The sequence below is a fragment of the Nicotiana tomentosiformis genome, chromosome 1, assembly GCF_000390325.3.
Source record: "Nicotiana tomentosiformis chromosome 1, ASM39032v3, whole genome shotgun sequence".
Classification (NCBI taxonomy): domain Eukaryota; kingdom Viridiplantae; phylum Streptophyta; class Magnoliopsida; order Solanales; family Solanaceae; genus Nicotiana; species Nicotiana tomentosiformis.
Genome location: NC_090812.1, coordinates 34,994,328 through 35,013,668, shown reverse-complemented (window position 1 = coordinate 35,013,668; position 19,341 = coordinate 34,994,328). Strand labels below are relative to the sequence as shown.

Sequence of the window (19,341 nt, the reverse complement as noted above, 5' to 3'; positions counted from 1 at the left end):
TCCTTCGTTATTCAAACAAAAGGACATATAAGGAGAACAGACGAAGTTAATTGACTTAATTAGGGAAGTCTTTTGTTTATGACAGCTACAAGTTTGAAATTGTCCTTCTAATTTCATGTGCAACTGTAAACATATGTATAACCTAGCTACAAATTTTACTTACCCAAGTTTACTAAGGACGGACAATTAGATATTCTCTTACCACTCAATTAATAAATTTTAAGGAAGTGATTCCTAGTGTCTGTTTCAGCCAGACCACCCAAGAAGTCCATTGATGGAAGAGAAATTGCCTTCAGTTTTCCTAAATATGCTGCACAGTTTAATTTTTTTCTATCTTTTCAGAAAATGACTTAAAAGATGTAACTTGAATGTTTAAGTGAAATTAACTTTATTACTACAAAATTTTGCCGTTTGTTTAGGGACAGGATGATTCTGCAGGACACGTTAAATCAATATATATTGCCTAGTCCTTTTCGGCAGGTCCTTACGTTGTCTTCCACTAAAGAAATGCGAGGAAGTTTAACAATAAAAAGGAAAAGGACACAAGATGCTAAAACATCATGTGGGAAGTTCTTGGAACGTTACATACTTCGTCTCATTTGTTTTAAGTCAGGCATGTCAACGTACGTAGTTCAGAGAATATTTAGGCAGTGTATTCATTACGATTTACGAGCATGTTAATTTTAGTTCTTATTCGCAAGGTTTTGTTCGATACATTAACTTTGTTTATTGGACGTAAAGTATATCCAGGGTTAATTAGCTAGTATTTCTTTTTTATAGGAACTATTTACAAGGAAAAGACATAAACATCTTCAACTGTTTATAATAGAAATTTACATACAATTCACATATAAATAACTTGATTGTCCAATTACTTTTTACACTTGAACTTAAACTCAACCTATATTATAGGTTTTTCAAGTATCCGATGCTCAGTCCAAGTTGTAGCTTGCACCATCACTTTCAAACTATACCAAAAGCCAATATATATACAACCTCAACGTGTTGCATGATATTCACCCAATAACACAAACAAACAATATATAGACTTCATTACTAGACTTTCTACGTGTTCCCTTTGTATCTGCTCAAATATAATGTCCCTTGGTAAAATTCTAACCAGTGGCACAACTCACACCACCAGCAACAACCATTTGCCCAAACGCATAATCCTAGTCCGACACGGCGAGTGTTTAGCAAATGCTGACATTAACGTCTACGGAACAACCCCAAATCACAAAATTGAACTGACACAGAAAGGGATTGAGCAGGCCAAGCAAACTGGATCCCTCATCAAGAAACTGATCATTTCTGAAAATGCTGTTGAATCTAACAATTGGAAGGTTTTCTTTTATGTTTCACCTGCAGAGCGCACCAGAAGAACGCTGAGAGAGATAGGCCAATCGTTTCCAAAGAGGAAAGTGATGGGAGTGAAGGAAGAGTACAGGCTAAGAGAATTGAGTTTTGGTAACTATCATGATCCTGCAAGTATTGCAAAGGTTAAAGAGGAACGAGTGACGTATGGAAGGTTTTATTATAGAGTACTTGGAGGTGGAACTATAGCGGAGGTTTATGACCGCATATCAAGTAAGTACTCTTTTAACCAATTTTAGAACAAAATCGGATTACACTAGATATATTTAATGAAATTTAAATATTTGGTAAGTATTCGACAAATAAGTTGTAGTTTTCCACTTTCCTATAGTAAAGTGGCAAAAGGATACATGCCGAAGGATAGTCAACGTGTACTAAATCTAAATTGTGACGAAATAAAAGTACACGGTGAATATTGTTTGGAACAGGGTGACTGAAATTGTTGTTGTTGTTTTTTTTTAATTTATTTTACAGAATAAAGATGAGCTTTTCTATTTAATCCTTCATAATCAATGAGTATTTGTTACCTTGAGCATTCATTTGGAATGGATACTCAAACTTGATTTGACTAGTGAAGAAAATAATCTGTTTTGACTTTTCTACAGATAGCAAGCTCACAAGGCCATATACCTAAGAAAAAGAGAAATCCTACTAATGTCATCTGCTAGGAAATGAAATTAGGAGGTGGTACTAATGCAATAAGAAATTAGGATGTATACACGTGTAGTTTAATAGAGTATCAATTTGTACTTTAACTTAATGCATAGGTTTTATTTTTATCAGACTACCAATTACAATATATCATAAATATTTACTTGCAATTACTTTATATTATGTAAATACTTTCTAACAAGTGCCAATGCTTAAAATTTTGAACTCATACAATAATGTGCAGGTTTTGTGGAATGCTTAAGCAGGGACATAGAGATGAAGAAGTTTTGTGACGATCCACCTCAAGAGACCAACATAATCATTGTTACACATGGACTGAGCAGTCGCATTTTCCTAATGAAATGGTTCGAGTGGACTGTTGAGCAGTTTGAAGATCTTAACAGGATGAAAACTTGTGAATTTCAAGTTCTTCAATTGGGGAACGGAGGGGAATACAGCCTAGCATTTCATCACGACGATAAGAAACTTAGGGAATGGGGATTATCCCTTGACATGATAGAAGATCAGAAACGTAGAGCTTATGGCCCAATTGTTAATTCGCTGGAACTTTGTGATTTATATCCTTACATGGATTGCTTTGCAGAAGATTCAGATGAAGAGAATACTATTATGTAATACTCTAGTCCTCTCAAATGTGTAAGCAAATTAATTAATTAATTAAGGTGTTGGATATCTCAACTAATTAGTATATTATGATCAATAAGATCTTTAACAACTAAACGTCCCTCTCTCATTTGTCTTTTTCCTTTTTTGATGTCTCTCTCTTTGGCATTTTGTTTCAAGATCCTAATTCAATTTGATACCCTAGCGACACCAAGTAGTAAAACTGGAAAATTGTGGGATCATTAATTAGGTTTAATGAGAGTCTTAATTCTCTGAACCATTCAAAATTACAAAGTTTATCACAAAGTAAAAAAATAAAGTCAGTATGTTTTGCATGTAAATATTTTAATTTCTTTCCCTAAGGTGTATGACAAAAATGTAGGTTTAGGTTTCAATTTAGTATGCAAAATGTTAGATGTATTTAATTCACTTAGTCTCATTAATAGAATGCTTATACGTAAAAATACGTATGTATAGGGTAAAATATGTTATGACACATGGCCGTCCGGAAAAGGGACACATAGAACCCAAGATAGGGGGATGGTTGAAGACGGAAAACAACTGTTTCGTTTGTCACGGAGAAGAACAATGCTCATAAAGATATGATAAATGCTCTTCTCCGGGGGCGGATCTATGTAGTGGAGAAGGGATGCCACGCCATCCAGACGCTCGGGTAAAATTCTGGTATTTCACACAATAAAATGGATACAGGTAAAGGGTGCATAGTAACAAAGTAATGGTAGGTGCCAACGGTCAAATCACCAGTTTTTAGGCCTTTAGCCCAGGATCGAAACTCATTTTGTACGTAGTGAGACCTTTTTATTCTTTTTGTCCTTTTCTCTTATTCCTTCTTTTCTTAGTTTTTATTTTCGTCATCGTTGTATTTTCTCTCTTTGTTACAACACCAGTTTATTATTTATTTAGATTATGTATTTGCTTCCTTTTTTATTTTCTAGATCTCCAAAGTTTTGTTTGAATATAATTTTAATTATTTTTCTTTGTTATTTATCTAGTGTTATTTTTTTCTTGATATCAAATTGGACCAAATATTTTTAGTTTGGTGATTGCGTATTTATTTATGTACCAAAATTTTGGAAGCCGTATCGAATTAATTCAAGATAGATCGAACCGAACCGAGATATTTAAAATATAGTGAATCGATCAAACATCACTCTTTTTCAATATCCTTGACCGGTGGTACCTTGGCATTAAAATTTAAATTGAGCGGGACCCGCATCCATGAAATTCTGGATCCGCTTCTACTCTTCTCCCGATAGCATTTAATAGGGAATATTCATAGCATTAAGATCAGTTACCCGTTACAAGGAATTTAGCATTTATGTTCACCGTTATATATATATCTTCATCAATGTCCCTCATAGTTGACATTGAAGAAGGGCACGACTCTAGAACCTTCTTCATAGCTATAAATAGTGAGCTCAGTTGTCAAGGACACAGATTTTCTAGCAAAGTTACACTATATTTTACACAAAGCTCAATCCAATCTTATCTTCTTATTTCTTAATTTCTTTGTTGTTGTGCCCGAAAACCCTGTTCCCGAAATTGTTGCTTCTGTTATTTCGTCTATATCCTAAGGCTAAGTATTGCGCAACTCTTCAATTATATATTTATTTCAGGATCAAATTAATTCAGTTATTTAGAAATCACGTATAAATTTAACTATACCATTTTTGCATTTCAATTAGCGCATTGCACTTTTCTGTGAAGCTGCTTTATAGGTTTTATATACTATCGTATTTGATCAAGAGTTTATTGATCTAGCCAACAACAACAAATTATAAAACAATATAAATAACGGGAAGCAATATTCATTTGCAACTAATCTAATTGGGAATGAAATATTGAGGCATAGCGGACAATGGAAATGCGTCTATTCAGATACATGTAACGAGATATGTTATGATATAAAAATACCTGAAAGCCTTTAATCATCTGCGTAAACTTGGAACTTGGCTGTGAGATTTCCCTGTTTTCTGCTTCCAATACAGTTCGCTAATGCTACTAGTACGTCTTTTCTTTACATCAACCTTGCTAAATACCCGGAAAATTAGTCCATCAACCAGCTTGTTGTAACCTTCTATCCATCCTTTGGAAACCAAGAGTGGTAGAAATATGATTGTCATACCCACTGCAAAGCCTAATGCAGCGGGTACATAGATGTCGGCCTTACTAATATATAGGGAAAATTACTGACATGACACGTGGCCGATTAAAGGAAAGACACGTGAAACACAAGATGGGAATGGTTATCGAACATAGCTGTTCCGCTTGTTACCAGAAGGAATAACGATCATAAATGGAATATTAAATGCTTTGCACCCGATAACATTTAATATAGAATATTTTGCAGCATTAAGGATGATGGTCCGTTATAAGGAATTTATCATTTATGTCCAACGTTACATCTTCATCAATGGCCCTCATAATTGATATTAAAGAAGGGCATGATCCTAGGACTTTCTTTCCCTATACATAGCTATAAATAGGGAGCTCAGTGATCATTGTAAGGGGACGAATTTTCTGGCTAACTTAAACTACATTCTATGCAGCATTTTAATACAATTTTATTCTCTCGCTTTTGATCTTATCATTGTTGTGCCCAGAAACCTTGTTCCCGGACTCATTAGCTTTGTTGTTTCATCTATATTTTAAGGCTAAGTATTTTATATTTCATCAGTTATTTCATTACTTTTTTGATCAAATTAATTCACCTGTCTAGAAACCACGAACAAATTCAATTGCACCATTTTTCAGGTAAACAGTTTGGCACCCACCGTGGGGCCTAGAAAGTCATGCAGTTAAATTGATCCTTGCCTTTTTTACTAACGTGTTTGATTATTTTGTCTCAGCAAAAATCACAAAAGAAATGACTAGAAAACACTGTTAATGGCACACGCAACCCTGAAATTCAAGGGGAACAACCTCATTTCGAGGATTCAATCAGTAACACTCGCAATGAGGGGAATGACATCACACTAGTGCATGACGGGCGATATCCTCGACAGGTTCGGGAGAGGACTCCTGATGATGCTGATGAGGAACATGTAGCGGATGCAGTGAGGGTCGTGTAAGAGCAACATGCAATCATTCAAGGCCATCTCATGCGGCAGGATTAGGTTATGACGGAACTAAAGCAGGTGCTATCAGATGCTTCAAATAATGTGAACAGGCGAGATCCAATTCCTCCCGAGGTTCTCGCAAACCAAACGACGCAGAGTCGACAACAACACTCCTAGGGGCGAAGTTGGCTCCGATGGGTCCGGGGGGAGTAGATCCGGCCTCAACAACGATAACGATCCATTCAAGGAGGAACTTTTGCGGTTCATGAAGGAAGTAAACGCCCGCATGGATCAAATCCCGGGGGCACCACCAGTATTGAAGGGCCCGAACTCAAAGAAGTATATTCAGTTACCGTACAAGCCGAGTGCAACCCCAGAATTGATCCCGAAGCGGTTCAAAATACCCAAAGTGCCGAAGTATGATGGAACTTTAGATCCATAGGAGCACATTACCACCTACACAACAACGGTAAAAGGAAATGATTTGGTTCCTCATGAAATTGAGTCGGTGTTGCTGAAAATATTTGGTGAGACTCTCACAAGGGGAGCTTTAACGTAGTATTTATTATTTCCCGAGCATTCCATAGATTCCTTTGAGATGCTCACAGATTCCTTCATCAAGGCTCATGCCGGTACCAGGAAGGTACAGGCCCGAAAGGCCGATATATTCAGGATCGCGCAGGGAGAATCTGAGTTATTACGAGAGTTTGTCACCCGGTTCCAGAAGGAAAGGATGTTGCTACCATCAGTCTCAAATAAAGGGGCAGCTAAAGCGTTCACCAAAGGTTTAAATCCGAGAAGCTCGGACGCTTCCCGGAAGTTGAAGGAAAGTCTGCTCGAGTTCCAAGCGACGATTTGGGTGTATGTCCACAACCGGTACGAGTCAAAAAAAAGGATTGAAGACGATCAGGTTGGCTTTCTATCGTCGACCAAAGGACGGGAGAAGAACAGAGAAAAAATGAAAGATGATATTGACACTTATAGACGAACTTCGACGGGCCAGTTTTTGCCCTACGAGCGGACAGAAGGTCGTGGCAGGAACTTCCGAACAGCAGACTGGTTCACCGTTGATAGAACGACCGATTGTGGCCGAAACTACAGATCGCTGCAAGATAGAGAAATCCCGGGGTCACGAGATTCTTCTTACCCAAAGTTATCAGAATATAACTTCAATGTCAGTGTCGTAGAGTTGGTGTCGGCCATGAGGAATATCAAAGCATCACGATTCCCAAGACCTATAAAATCCGATCACAGCTAGAGGGATCCCAATTTGTGGTATGAATACCATAGCACTAACGGCCATCGGACTGGGGACTGTCGACACCTCCTGGAGGAAGTGGCAACGCTGTTAAAGAATGGTCATCTCAGAGAATTCTTGAGTGATCGAGCTAAAAATAACTATGGTCGTAACATGGGCGATGCGGAAACCTCGAAAGCAGGAGAAATACCTTCACGCCAAATGATCAACACGATCTTCGGAGGGAATGAAATTAACGGGGTCACCTTTTCGGCAGCGAAGAAGACAAAAGTGTCGATAACTCATAGTAAAAGGCTCCGGGAAGACGATATCACATTCACGGACAAAAATGCAAACGGATTACTACTGCCGCACAATGACGCCTTGGTAATTTCTTTAAATGTGTTAGATTGTAAAATTAAACGTGTTTTAGTAGATCCAGGAAGTTTAGCTAATATCATACAATGGAGAGTACTGGAGCAAGCTAAACGCACCAGAAGCATTATCCCAGCAACGAAACTCCTCACCAGATTCAACCTCGCAAGCGTGACAACCCGGGAAGAAATTTTGCTACTCACGAACGCTGAGGGAGTAATGAAGACAATACCCTTCGAAGTGGTAGATGGAGACATGGGGTATAGCATCATCTTGGGAAGACCATTGTTGTACGAGATGAAAGTCATGCCTTCAACATATCACTATTTGTTAAAATTTCCGACACCCGAGAGGATCAAACAAATAAGGGGTGATCAACCGGCAGCAAGGGAGATGAATGCATTTTTGGTTTCCAGTAGCAAAGGAAAGGAACGTGCGGCATAGCAATTACTGGAATTGACACCTGCCCCCGAATCGGAGGAAGATAACCCGGGGACAGAAGAGTCGGAACAATATCAGGTACCAAGGTATTTTCAAATACCAGAAGAGACAAACGCGACGAAGTCCACGACAGAAGAACTGGAGCAGGTTGTGTTATTCAAAGAATTCCTAGAAAGGAAATTCAATTTGGGAACAGGACTGTACCCGGAACACAAGTATGCTTTTATTGAATTCCTTAAAATTAACGCCGATTGTTTTACATGGTCGCACGAGGATATGACAGGGATCCCAATGGAGATAGCTGTACACAAGTTAAGCTTGGATCCCAACATACCTCCGGTAAGGCAAAAGAAGTGCCTTATTGCTAAAGCAAGGAATAAATTCGCCAAAGAAAAGGTAACCCGTTTACTTAAGATTGGTTCAATCCGAGAGGTAAGATATCCAGACTAGATAGCCAATGTAGTAGTAGTACCTAAGAAAAATAATAAATTTTGCATGTGCGTAGATTATAAGGACCTTAATAAGGCATGCCCGAAAGACTCATTCTCATTGCCAAATATCGATCAAATGATTGATGCCACGGCCAGGCACGAGTTAATGAGTTTCCTCGATGCTTATTCTGGGTACAATCAAATCATGATGAACCAGAAGATCATGAAAAAACTTTGTTTATAATAAATTTTGGTATATATTATTACAATGTGATGCCCTTCGGGCTAAAAAGGTGCTTGAGCCACTTATTAATGGCTTGTGAATAAGATGTTCGAAAAACAAATAGGAAAGACTATGGAAGTATATATAGATGATATGATCGTTAAGTCTTTGAATGCAGGTGACCACTTGAAACATTTGCAAGAAACATTCGACATCCTGAGAGAGCATAATATGAAACTCAACCCCGAGAAGTGCGCGTTCGGGGTTAATTCGGGTAAGTTCCTAGGATTCTTAGTCTCACAAAGGGAAATTGAGGTAAATCCCGATAAAATCAAGCCCATAGAGGACATCCCGGATCAATTGTCTAACATAAAAGAAGTACAGAGGCTCACAGGGAGATTGGCAGCTTTGAGCATGTTCATTTCCCGTTCATCAGAAAAATGTCATCGCTTCTTCGTACTACTCAATAAGAAAAACAATTTCGAATGTACATCAGAGTGTCGGCAAGCCTTGAAGGAGTAGAAGAAATATCGGTCAAGCCCTTTGTTGCTCTCAAAACCAAAATAAGGTGAAACGTTGCTAGTTTATCTCGCAGTTTCAAAAGTTGTAGTAAGTGCAGTTTTAGTCCGAGAGGACGAAGGTACGCAATCTCCCATTTATTACATTAGCAAAATTTAAATGGGATGAGAAATTCGCTACCCACATCTAGAGAAGCTGGCCTTAGCTCTCGTAGTCGCCGCTCGAAAGTTGAGGCCTTACTTCCAGCGCACTCGATAGCTGTGGTGACTACTTTCCCTCTGAGGAATATCCTCCATAAACTCGAGCTCTCGGGTAGATTAGTCAAATGGGCCGTCGAAATGAGCAAATTCGATATAGAGTATAAACCGAGGACTGCAATTAAGTCGCAAGTCTTAGCCGACTTCGTCGCCGATTTCAGTCCGGGACTATTGCCTCTGGTAGCCAAAGAGGCAATAATGGTGTCAGAATCAACATCGAGAGTTTGGACCTTATTTACGGACGGAGCTTCAAATTTAAAATGGTCCGAGCTCGAAATAGTCTTAATAACGCCTTCGGGGGAAACCTTAAGGTAAGCCATCAGAATGATTTCTTTAACTAACAATGAAGCAGAGTACGAAGCTTTGATTCCAGGGCTCGAATTGGCCTTGGGGCTTGGCTTCAAAGTCATCGAAATCAAATGTGATTCGCAGTTGGTGGTAAATCAGGTCTATGAAATTTTTGACACCAAAGAGGAACATATGCAACAATACGTGGTAAAGGTTCAGGCTCTATTGGCATGATTCTGGGAGTGGTCAATAACTCATATCCTGAGGGAAGATAACGCGAAAGCAGATGCATTGGAAAATTTGGGCTCATCAACAGAAATCCAAGGATCAGAATCAGGGACGGTAGTACAACTGATGAACTCAGCCTTGGACACAGATGGTTACTATGAGGTGAATTCGACTAGTTTGGTCTCGGACTAGAGAAATGAAATAATTGATTATCTCGAGCATGGAAAGTTGCGCGAAGACCCCAAAGCATCAAGAGCGTTGCACGCCAAAGCTACACGTTATAGCTTCAAGAAAGGCCAATTGTACAGAAAATCCTTTCAAGGCCGTTGGCCCAGTGCTTAGGAGCATCAGAAGCTAACTATGTCATGAGAGAAGTCCGCGAAGGGATATGCGGCAACCACTCAAGTGCATATTCTTTGGTGCTGAAACTAATTTGGGCAGGGTATTACTGGCCCCGTATGGAACAAGATGCTAAAGACTTCGTACAAAAATGTGGTAAGTGTCAACGCTACGCACCACTTGTACATCAACCGGAAGAACCCTTGCATTCGGTTCTATCCTCGTGGTCGTTCATGAAATGGGGGATGGATATCGTCGGACCACTGCCACTGGCTCCTGGAAAGGTAAGGTTTCTTTTAATTTTGACTGACTATTTTTTCTAAATGGGTGGAAGCAGGTCCTTATCAGAAGATCGGAGAACACGAAGTGGTCGATTTCCTATGGAAAAATATAATTTGCAGGTTTGGAATACCAAAAGCGATTGCATGCGACAATGGGCCGCAGTTTATCGGTGCAAAAGTTACAAAGTTCCTTGAAGACTTAAAGATAAAGAGGATTACCTCTTCACCTTATCATCCGAGCGCAAATGGTCAAGAGGAGTCAACAAACAAAGTGATTATTCAAAATCTCAAGAAAAGGTTTGAAGCAGCAAAAGGCAGCTGGCCCGAAGAATTACCTGGGGTTCTATGGGCCTACCGAACAACGGCCAAGTCAAGCACGGGAGAGACCCATTTTTCCCTTATATACGATGTAGAAGCTTTGATACCGGTGGAAGCAGAGGAACCAACCTTAAGGTATTTCTAGGCGAACGAAGGATCGAACAACGAAGCAATGCTAATTAACTTGGAGCTGCTCGAGGAACGCAGGGACTTGGCACACGTCCAAATGGGGGTTCAAAAGCAAAGAATGGAGCGATATTATAATCGAAGAGCCAACCTCTAATATTTCAAAGTAGGAGACTTGCTCTTGAGGAAGGTAACTCAAAACACCCGGGAGCTCAACGCGGGCAAGTTAGGCCCAACATGGGAAGGCCCTTACTGGGTTTCAGCTATCACTAGGAAAGGATCATACGAGTTGGAGAACCAAAATGGAGACAAGTTGCCCAACAACTGGAACGTGGATCACCTCAAAAGATATCACTGTTGACGAACAACAGTCAAATGGAAAGTATGTGCTGCACTCTTTTTCCCTTCGTTCAGTTTTTGTCCCAATTGGGTTTTTCTAGCAAGGTTTTTAACGAGGCAGCAACGGAAAGTATACTATTAAGACATAAGTTATAAGACCTTTGATAACAAGGCAAACAAGCAAGTTTCCACTCGGGGACGATTAGATAATCTTTGCTTCAATAGCAAATTCCCACCGGGAAGTTAAGTTTGCTACCGAAAAGAGGTTACCCGATTGTTCACGAGCACAAACCACTAGAGGATTGTTAGGTATTCTTCCGCTCGATAGAATGGGTTCCTAATGGGAAACAAGATATGTTGACCAGTGAAGGATTACCTATTAATTCATTGGTGGGATCTTCGAAGATACAAGACTTCCAGTGTTCCAATTCGCATTCTTCGCATTCGAATACTAGGGGGAATGATATGAGGTTACGACAACACTGAATGTCAGGCAACACTGAATACCACGTCAACCGAGGAACAGAAATCCGGAACAAAATATATCATCGGGACCGGGGACTGTGCAGCCAGCCCCGTAGAAATAAGTTGTATAAGATAACCACAAGTCATGGCAATTTCTTTATAGCCACAAGTCATGGCAATCCTTTTTCTGCATAGCAAAATGCTTATGTACTTTTGAAAATAGAAGGAATTAAATGAAATGGAATCCTTTTGTTTTTATCTTGTTTCTTGTTTGAACGATGAGTTAATTTTACTATTTGAAAGTTAAACAAGTACTTCAAATAATTGTGTCGTAATGAACAGGAGACGTCCTCTTCAAGAGCACCGTAAACATAAGAAGGCCCTCTCTTATAAAAACCCCCATGTTAAAGGGTTGGTTCCGAAAGAATCAATGCCCGGAATCCATAATGCCATCGGGGAAAAATACACCTGAAGTTGCATACAGAAAAGACACAAAAAGCAAACTTGCGCAAATACTTATTGAACCTCTCATGTAAAATGGATAATTCTCGGAACCAAAATGCTTCGAAGAAAGAGCATCCGAGATTACACATAATAAAGCACGAACAGAACAACATCCGCAGAATACTTAAGCAAGTACGAAAGTTAAAGACTTGCATGAATATTCAAAACGAAAATAAGACTCAAACGATACTTGAGCAAAAAATATGCTTTTATTTACAAGGGCACATCAGAGTTATAAAGGTATAAAATAGAAAAATAAAGAAAAAGCTAAGCTACAACGTCTCCGGAATCAGGAGGAAGAGAATTATCCGCATCCCCGGGAGTCGGTTCCACCGATGGCTTAACGTTTTCCCCAGCTTGGTCTTCGGCATCATCACCTTCCGGTCCCTCTTCAGTTTCCAAAAACTCAGAACCGGAATCAAAAAAACCTGGAGCGTCAGACTGCGTCGGGAGTCCATTTTTTGCAGCCAACTAAAGCTCTCGGGCCTTAGCAATTTCGGCATCAATATCAATGATACCAGTCTTGACCTCTTCCAAGGTTTTTTTCCTCATGCTATACATGGAATAAGTTTTTCCAACAATGAGGGAAGTCGCTCGGCGCTTGAGTTCTTCTTTGAGTTGAGTAATTTCGGCGGAAAGGTTTTTTCAGGTGGACCTAGCAAATTTGAGACTGACATCGAGCTCACGGACAATTGAACTATAAATCCTATTATGCTTGATAGTTTTCCTGTACTTCTCTTCCAACTGGGCATGTTTCGTTACCACACATCGAGCTCTTCACTTTTGGAGTTTAAGGCTACCTCTAAGTTAATCACTCTTTCAGCGGAGGCAGCCTCACGATCGTTTGCAGGATTAATAGCGTTCTGGACTTCTGCCCATTTAGCCTTGGCTTCATCAAATCTAACCCTCAGCGGCCCAATCTCTTGGCTAAGGGTTATCACTTCTTGCTTGCTTTGCTGCAAATGGGCCTCCAAAACAACGGCCTCGGTAGCCTTGGTTTCCAGTTCCGAGAGGCAGAGAACAGTCTGGTCCCGTTCTGCCAAAAGCTGATCCCGTTCAGAAGTAAGTTCTTCCTTCTCACGAATCAGTCTTTGGAGGCCCTCAGGAGCAAGAAAGTTGGCCTATAAAATAAGAAGAGGTAAAACTTAGAGTACATTTGTTCAAAAGTAGAAGAAATAACAGAAGAAGAAAAGTGCATACCGCTGCGGCGTTATGCATAGCATTGTTCAACAAACACTCTCCCGAGAGTGTCTGAGTCTTCTCCCAGACTTTTTCTGAAGCCAAAGGCTTCAAATAGTTAGCAAGCTCCACTTGCCTCGAAAGCAAGTTACACCCGGTGGAGACCGAAAGGGTAACACTTCTCCTCCTTTGTGGATATTCAGAAGGGGCAGCATAATTTTGCACCAAATTCCCATGAACTGGGGACTGTGGAGGAGGTGCACCTTCTTCGTGGTCAGGCGCGGCCGATAGAGATGATGTAGCAACCTTTGTTTGAAGAGTGGACAAAGATGGAAATGATGTAGCAGTTGCTGGTGATGGTGAATGTGGAGATGAAGCTGATGAGTGGAAGAGTGAGAAGCATCTGCATCAAATGCAGTGCTGGTTATTTGATGCTCGCCAACCAAAGACGACATGGACCCGGTACTCAGCCTCGCAGTACCGGTTACAGCAATTGGGGCCCGACAGCGAGAGTTGGCATTAACTACCAAATTAATTTCTCTCCAAAGTGCTGAGACGTCATCTTCAGTTGTTGCAATTGTCTCAACAGGTCGAGCATCCTGTTGAGATGATGAGGATCGTATCCTTTTATGTAAAGAAGCTCCCTCATCACTAGCTTCTTCATTATCGTCGATCATCACAATGTCTATGACCGGCCCGGAAGGACGACCAGTCAACATCGCCACTGGAGATGATTCAGGGGAATCAACCTTTGCCCTCTTATTCTTTTCCCCGGCCGCAGAGGAACGTCTTCTTTTTGGTTGCTAGTTCTCTAGCCGAGGACTCCGTGAAGAAACGTTTGCTCCCGAAGCAGGCCTGGAGACGCTTGTTCGAGTAAGTGCCTCCTGAAGCAGCCTCACCGCATCAGCAAGGTCAGCCAAAACATCCTCCTCGGGGATATCAACTGACCCCGCAGGTAGACCTAATTTCGTGAATATGTCAGAAGAGTTCAACCAAGTTCTTCATATACAAAAAGTGGAAACGAGGTAAATTAAAGTTACCATGATTTTTGGCTTTCCACCCGTATTTAATTGACAGCTCTTTCCACAAACGGGTTTCGGGCGTTGTGATGTCTAAGATCTTTTGAACCCACCAGTCCAAGCCCTCTACCATTGGTGGGATCCATTGAGTCGCTGAAACAAATGAAGATTGAAGGATCAATACAAGCATGAAAGGATATCTAGTAAGAAAAGGTGTATAAAAGAAAACTTACGAGAGCGGTTCCAAGTAACAGGAAAGGATGAAGTCATTGTTGGAATAATGTCACTGGTGGAGACTGCAACAAACTGTTCCATCCACCCACGGTCGTTGTCTTCATCCATGCTAGACAACAAAGCATGGTGGCCACGCTTGCAAAGGTTTATCATTCCCCCGCGAAAGATTTTGGGGGAATAACGATTCATCATATGAGCTAGGGTTAGTTCCTCTTCAATTTCTAGGCGCAAACACCAAAGGCAGGCGACTGTCCTCCACACTGAAGGACTTACCTGTGCCAAACATACTTGGTAGCAAAGGCAAAACTCCGCAATCACGGAATCAAGCTCTCCGCTCAAAGAAAACGCACCTAAAGTAAAGGGATACGTGAAAAAATATGTAAACCCTTCCCTGGGAAGGGTCACTCGCTCCGATAGGTCAGGAGCAATGATGTCACCCTCATGACAGTGGCAGTCCTCCTTCACAGCAGGAATACTGGAAGGGCGAATAGAAGAAGGGTACCTACTAACAGCCCATATGCGAGGGATATCAGCAGGAAATTTCTCTTCAAAGTCCTTCGAAGTACTAAGCCTTCTTGGGATGATGGAACTCACTGTTGGAGGAACAGAATCCTCAGTTTTGTTCTTGCCCTTTGAAGAACTAGTACGTTTTGAAGAGGAGGCCATTGAAATAAAAGGATGGAAAATTTCTAGTTCGAAGAAGATCAGAGAAAAGTTGGGAAATAAAGATGCAAATTAGAAGTTTGAGAGATTATGAAGTACATAAGAGAAGGATGGTGCGTATAAGTAAAATTTTGGCAGCTAAATTCATGGCCATGATTACCTCGATAAACGGCAAAAGCTGTGATGAATCGTGAGATGGCGCGTGTTCGGGGCATTAAATGCGGAGAGACGTGCGTCTAATCAACTGTCAGAGAACTTCAAAGGGAGTTATAATAATTCCCGCCAAAAAGGTGCTTTCTATCAACTTCTCGGTAACTCAAGATTGTGTCACCGGAAAGCAGGAGGACTATCTGTATGGGAAAAAATACGACATGATATGTGGTCGCTTAAAGGAAGGACACGTGGAACGCAAGATGGGGATGGCCATCAAATATAGTTGTTCCGCTTGTCACCGGAAGGAATAACGATCATAAATGGAGTATTAAATGCTTTGCGCCCGGTAACATTTAATACAGAATATTTTGCAGCATTAAGGATGATGGTCTGTTACAAGGAATTTAACATTTGTCCAACGTTACATCTTCATCAATGACCCTCATAATTGACATTAAATAATGGCATGATCCTAGGACTTCCTTTCCCTATACATAGCTAAAAATAGGGAGCTTAGTGATCATTGTAAGGGGACGAATTTTCTGACTAACTTAAACTACATTCTATGCAGTATTTTAATATAATTTTATTCTTTCGCTTTTGATCTTATCATTGTTGTGCCCAGAAAACCTTGTTTCCGGACTCATTAGCTCTGTTGTTCCATCTACATTTTAAGGCTATGTATTTTATATTTCATCAGTTATTTCATTACTTTTTGGATCAAATTAATTCACTTGTCTAGAAATCACGAACAAATTCAACTATACCGTTTTTCGGGTAAACAACAAAACATTTGCTCGTCTTCGGATGCTGGCTGCACAGGTGATATTCACGTAATTTCACAAAATTAGAACCTGACTCTACTCATACGCTAAATGAAAACCGTGTGGGACACGGGTCGTCGCTCCCTACAACATATATGGCTGGACATCACTCTTGACTCTACTTGACTTGACTTAACTTTCTAGTTAAGTCTAGCCCTTCGTTATTCCAACAAAAGGACATATATAAGGAGAACAAATAAAGTTAATTGACTTAATTAGGGAAGTCTTTTGATTATGACAAGTTTGAAATTGTCCTTATAATTTCATGTGGAACTGTAAACATATGTATAACCTAGCTACATATTTACTTACCCAAATTTACATGAGAATATAATTTAACAGAAGGAAGGACAAGTAGATATTCTCTTACCACTCAATTAAGAATTTTTAAGGAACTGATTCCTAGTTATCTCCCATGGGTGGTCTGGCTGATTGATGGAAGAGAAATTGCCTTCAGTTTTCTCAAATAATAACTTTAAAGATGTAACCTGAATGTTTAAGTGAGAGTAACTTTATTACAAAAATTTGCCGTTTGTTTCGGGCCAGGATGATTCTGCAGGACACGTAAATCAATATATATTGTCTAGTCCCTTTTAACAGGTTCTTAGTCTTCCGCTAAAGAAAGAGGAAGTTTAACACAAAATTAAAGAGGAAAAGGACAAAGGATGCCAACATGTGGGAAGTTCTTGGAATGTTACGTAAGTAGTTGATCAGACTTCTGAGAATATTTAGGCAGGGTATTCATTAAGAGAATGTTAATTTTAGTTCTTATTCGCAAGGTATTGTTCGATATTAACTTTGTTTTATTGGACGTAGAGTATATCTAGGGGTAATTAGTTATCTTTTGTAGGAACTATTTACGAGTAAAACACATATCTTCAACTGTTTTATAGTAGTAGAAATTTACATGATATTCTCTTATAAGTAATTAACTTGTCCAAATAATTTTTAAAACTCCAGCTTATATTATATTATACGTTTTCTAAGTCTCCGATGCTCAGTCCAAGTTATAGCTTGCCATCACTTTCAACCTATACCAAAAACCAATATATATGCAACCTGAACTTCCTACATGATCATCCAAAATAACACAAACAAACAATATATAGAATTCATTACTAGACTTTGTACTTATTCCCCTTGTATCTGTTCTAATATAATGTCTCTGGGTAAAATGCTAACCAATGGCACTACCCACACCAACACCAGCAACCATTTTCCCAAACGCATAATCCTAGTCCGCCACGGCGAGTGTTTAGCAAATGCTGACATTAACGTTTACGGAACAACCCCAAATCACAAAATTGAACTGACACAAAAAGGGATTGAGCAGGCCAAGCAAACTGGATCCCTCATCAAGAAACTGATCACTTCTGAAAATGCTGTTGAATCTAACAATTGGAAAGTTTTTTTCTATGTTTCCCCTGCAGAGCGCACGAGAAGAACGTTGAGAGAGATGGGCCAATCGTTTCCAAAGAGGAAATTGATGGGAGTGAAGGAAGAGTACAGGCTCAGAGAATTGAGTTTTGGTAACTATCACAATCCTGCAAGTATTGCAAAGGTTAAAGAGGAACGAGTGAAGTACGGGAGGTTTTATTATAGAGTTCCTGGAGGTGAAACTGGGGCTGAAGTTTATGACCGCATATCAAGTAAGTTCTGTTTTAATCAATTTTAGAACCAAATTGGACCATACTAGATATGTTTTAATGAAATATAAATATTTGGTAAGTATTCGAAAAAGATGATGTAGTTTCCACTTTCTTAACAGGGAAATGGCAAAAGAATACATGTCAAAAGATGGTCAACGTGTATTTAATTTAAATTGTGAACGAAAAGTAGAACAATTGTTTAGAACAGGGTGATTGTAATTATTGTTGTTATGCGTTTGGACTTTGGAGTGCTGTCTTTTTTCATTTAATCCTTCTTGAGGGAGTATATGATACCTTGAGCATTCATTTGGAATGGATTATTCAGTAAACTTGAACTTGATTTGACTAGTGAAGAAAATAATAATCTGTTTTGGACTTTTCTACGGTTTGCAAGCTCACAAGGTCTTCTCCTCCACTGTCCCCTGCCACCTCCCAAAAAAAAAAAAAAAAAAAAGAGAAATGCTACTAATCTCATATGCTAGGAAATGAAATAAGGAGGTGGTATAAATGCAAAAAGAACCTAAATTATATACACGGGTAGTTTAATGATTTTTTATGGTATCAATTTGTACTTTAACCTAATACATAATTTTTATTTTTTATCAGGTTACCAATTGTGATTTATCATGAATATTTACTTGCAATTATACTTTCTAACAAGTTGGCACCAATGCTTAAAATTTTGAACTCATACAATAATGTGCAGGTTTTGTGGAATGCTTAAGGAGGGACATAGAGATGAAGAAGTTTTGTGACGATACATCTCAAGATACCAACATCATAATTGTTACACATGGACTGAGCAGTCGCATCTTCCTAATGAAATGGTTCGAGTGGACTATTGAGCAATTTGAGGATCTTAACAGGATGAAAACTTGTGAATTTCAAGTCCTGCAATTAGGGCAGAGAGGAGAATACAGCCTAGCATTTCATCACAACGATAAGAAACTTAGGGAATGGGGATTATCCCTTGACATGATAGAAGATCAGAAACGTAGAGCTTATGGCCCAATTGTTAATTCGCTGGAACTTTGTGATTTATATCCTTACATGGATTGCTTTGCAGAAGATTCAGATGAAGAGAATACTATTATATAATACTCTAGTCCTCTTAATGTGTTAGAAAATTAATTAAGGAAGGTGTTGGATATCTCTACTGATTAGTATATTATACTTATATAAACAATAAGATTTTTAACTAAAAGTCTCTCTCTTTTTTCGTCTTTTTCTTTTTCCTTCTGTTATGTCTCTCTCTTTGGTATCAGGTATGCTACTAAATTTTGTTTCAAGATCCTAATTCAATCTGATACTCTAGTGACACCAAATAGTAACCTGAAATCATTTATTAGGTTTAAGGCGTGTATTAATTCTCCGAACCATTCAAAAATACTAAGTTTATCATAAAGTAAAAAAATAAAGTCGGTGTGTTTTGCATGTAAATATTTTAATTTTTTCCCCTAAGGTGTATGACAAAAATGTAGGTTTAGCTTTCAATTTAGTATCCAAAATGTTAGATATCT

General features: G+C 39.3%; 2 protein-coding genes across 2 annotated transcripts; both read left to right on the top strand.

The window, feature by feature from the left end:
• Nucleotides 1-951: 951 nt before the first annotated feature.
• LOC104089582 (phosphoglycerate mutase-like protein AT74H) lies at nt 952-2,766 on the top strand. The gene is made up of 2 exons (XM_009594509.4): nt 952-1,587; nt 2,270-2,766. The coding sequence occupies exons 1-2, from the start codon at nt 1,098-1,100 to the stop codon at nt 2,659-2,661; spliced, it is 882 nt and encodes a 293-aa protein (XP_009592804.1). The 5' UTR covers nt 952-1,097; the 3' UTR covers nt 2,662-2,766.
• A 14,410-nt stretch (nt 2,767-17,176) lies between these two features.
• LOC117272952 (phosphoglycerate mutase-like protein AT74H) lies at nt 17,177-19,025 on the top strand. The gene is made up of 2 exons (XM_070181024.1): nt 17,177-17,821; nt 18,528-19,025. Exons 1-2 carry the CDS (start codon nt 17,245-17,247, stop codon nt 18,917-18,919), a joined length of 969 nt encoding a protein of 322 aa, XP_070037125.1. The 5' UTR covers nt 17,177-17,244; the 3' UTR covers nt 18,920-19,025.
• The last annotated feature ends 316 nt before the right edge of the window (nt 19,026-19,341 follow it).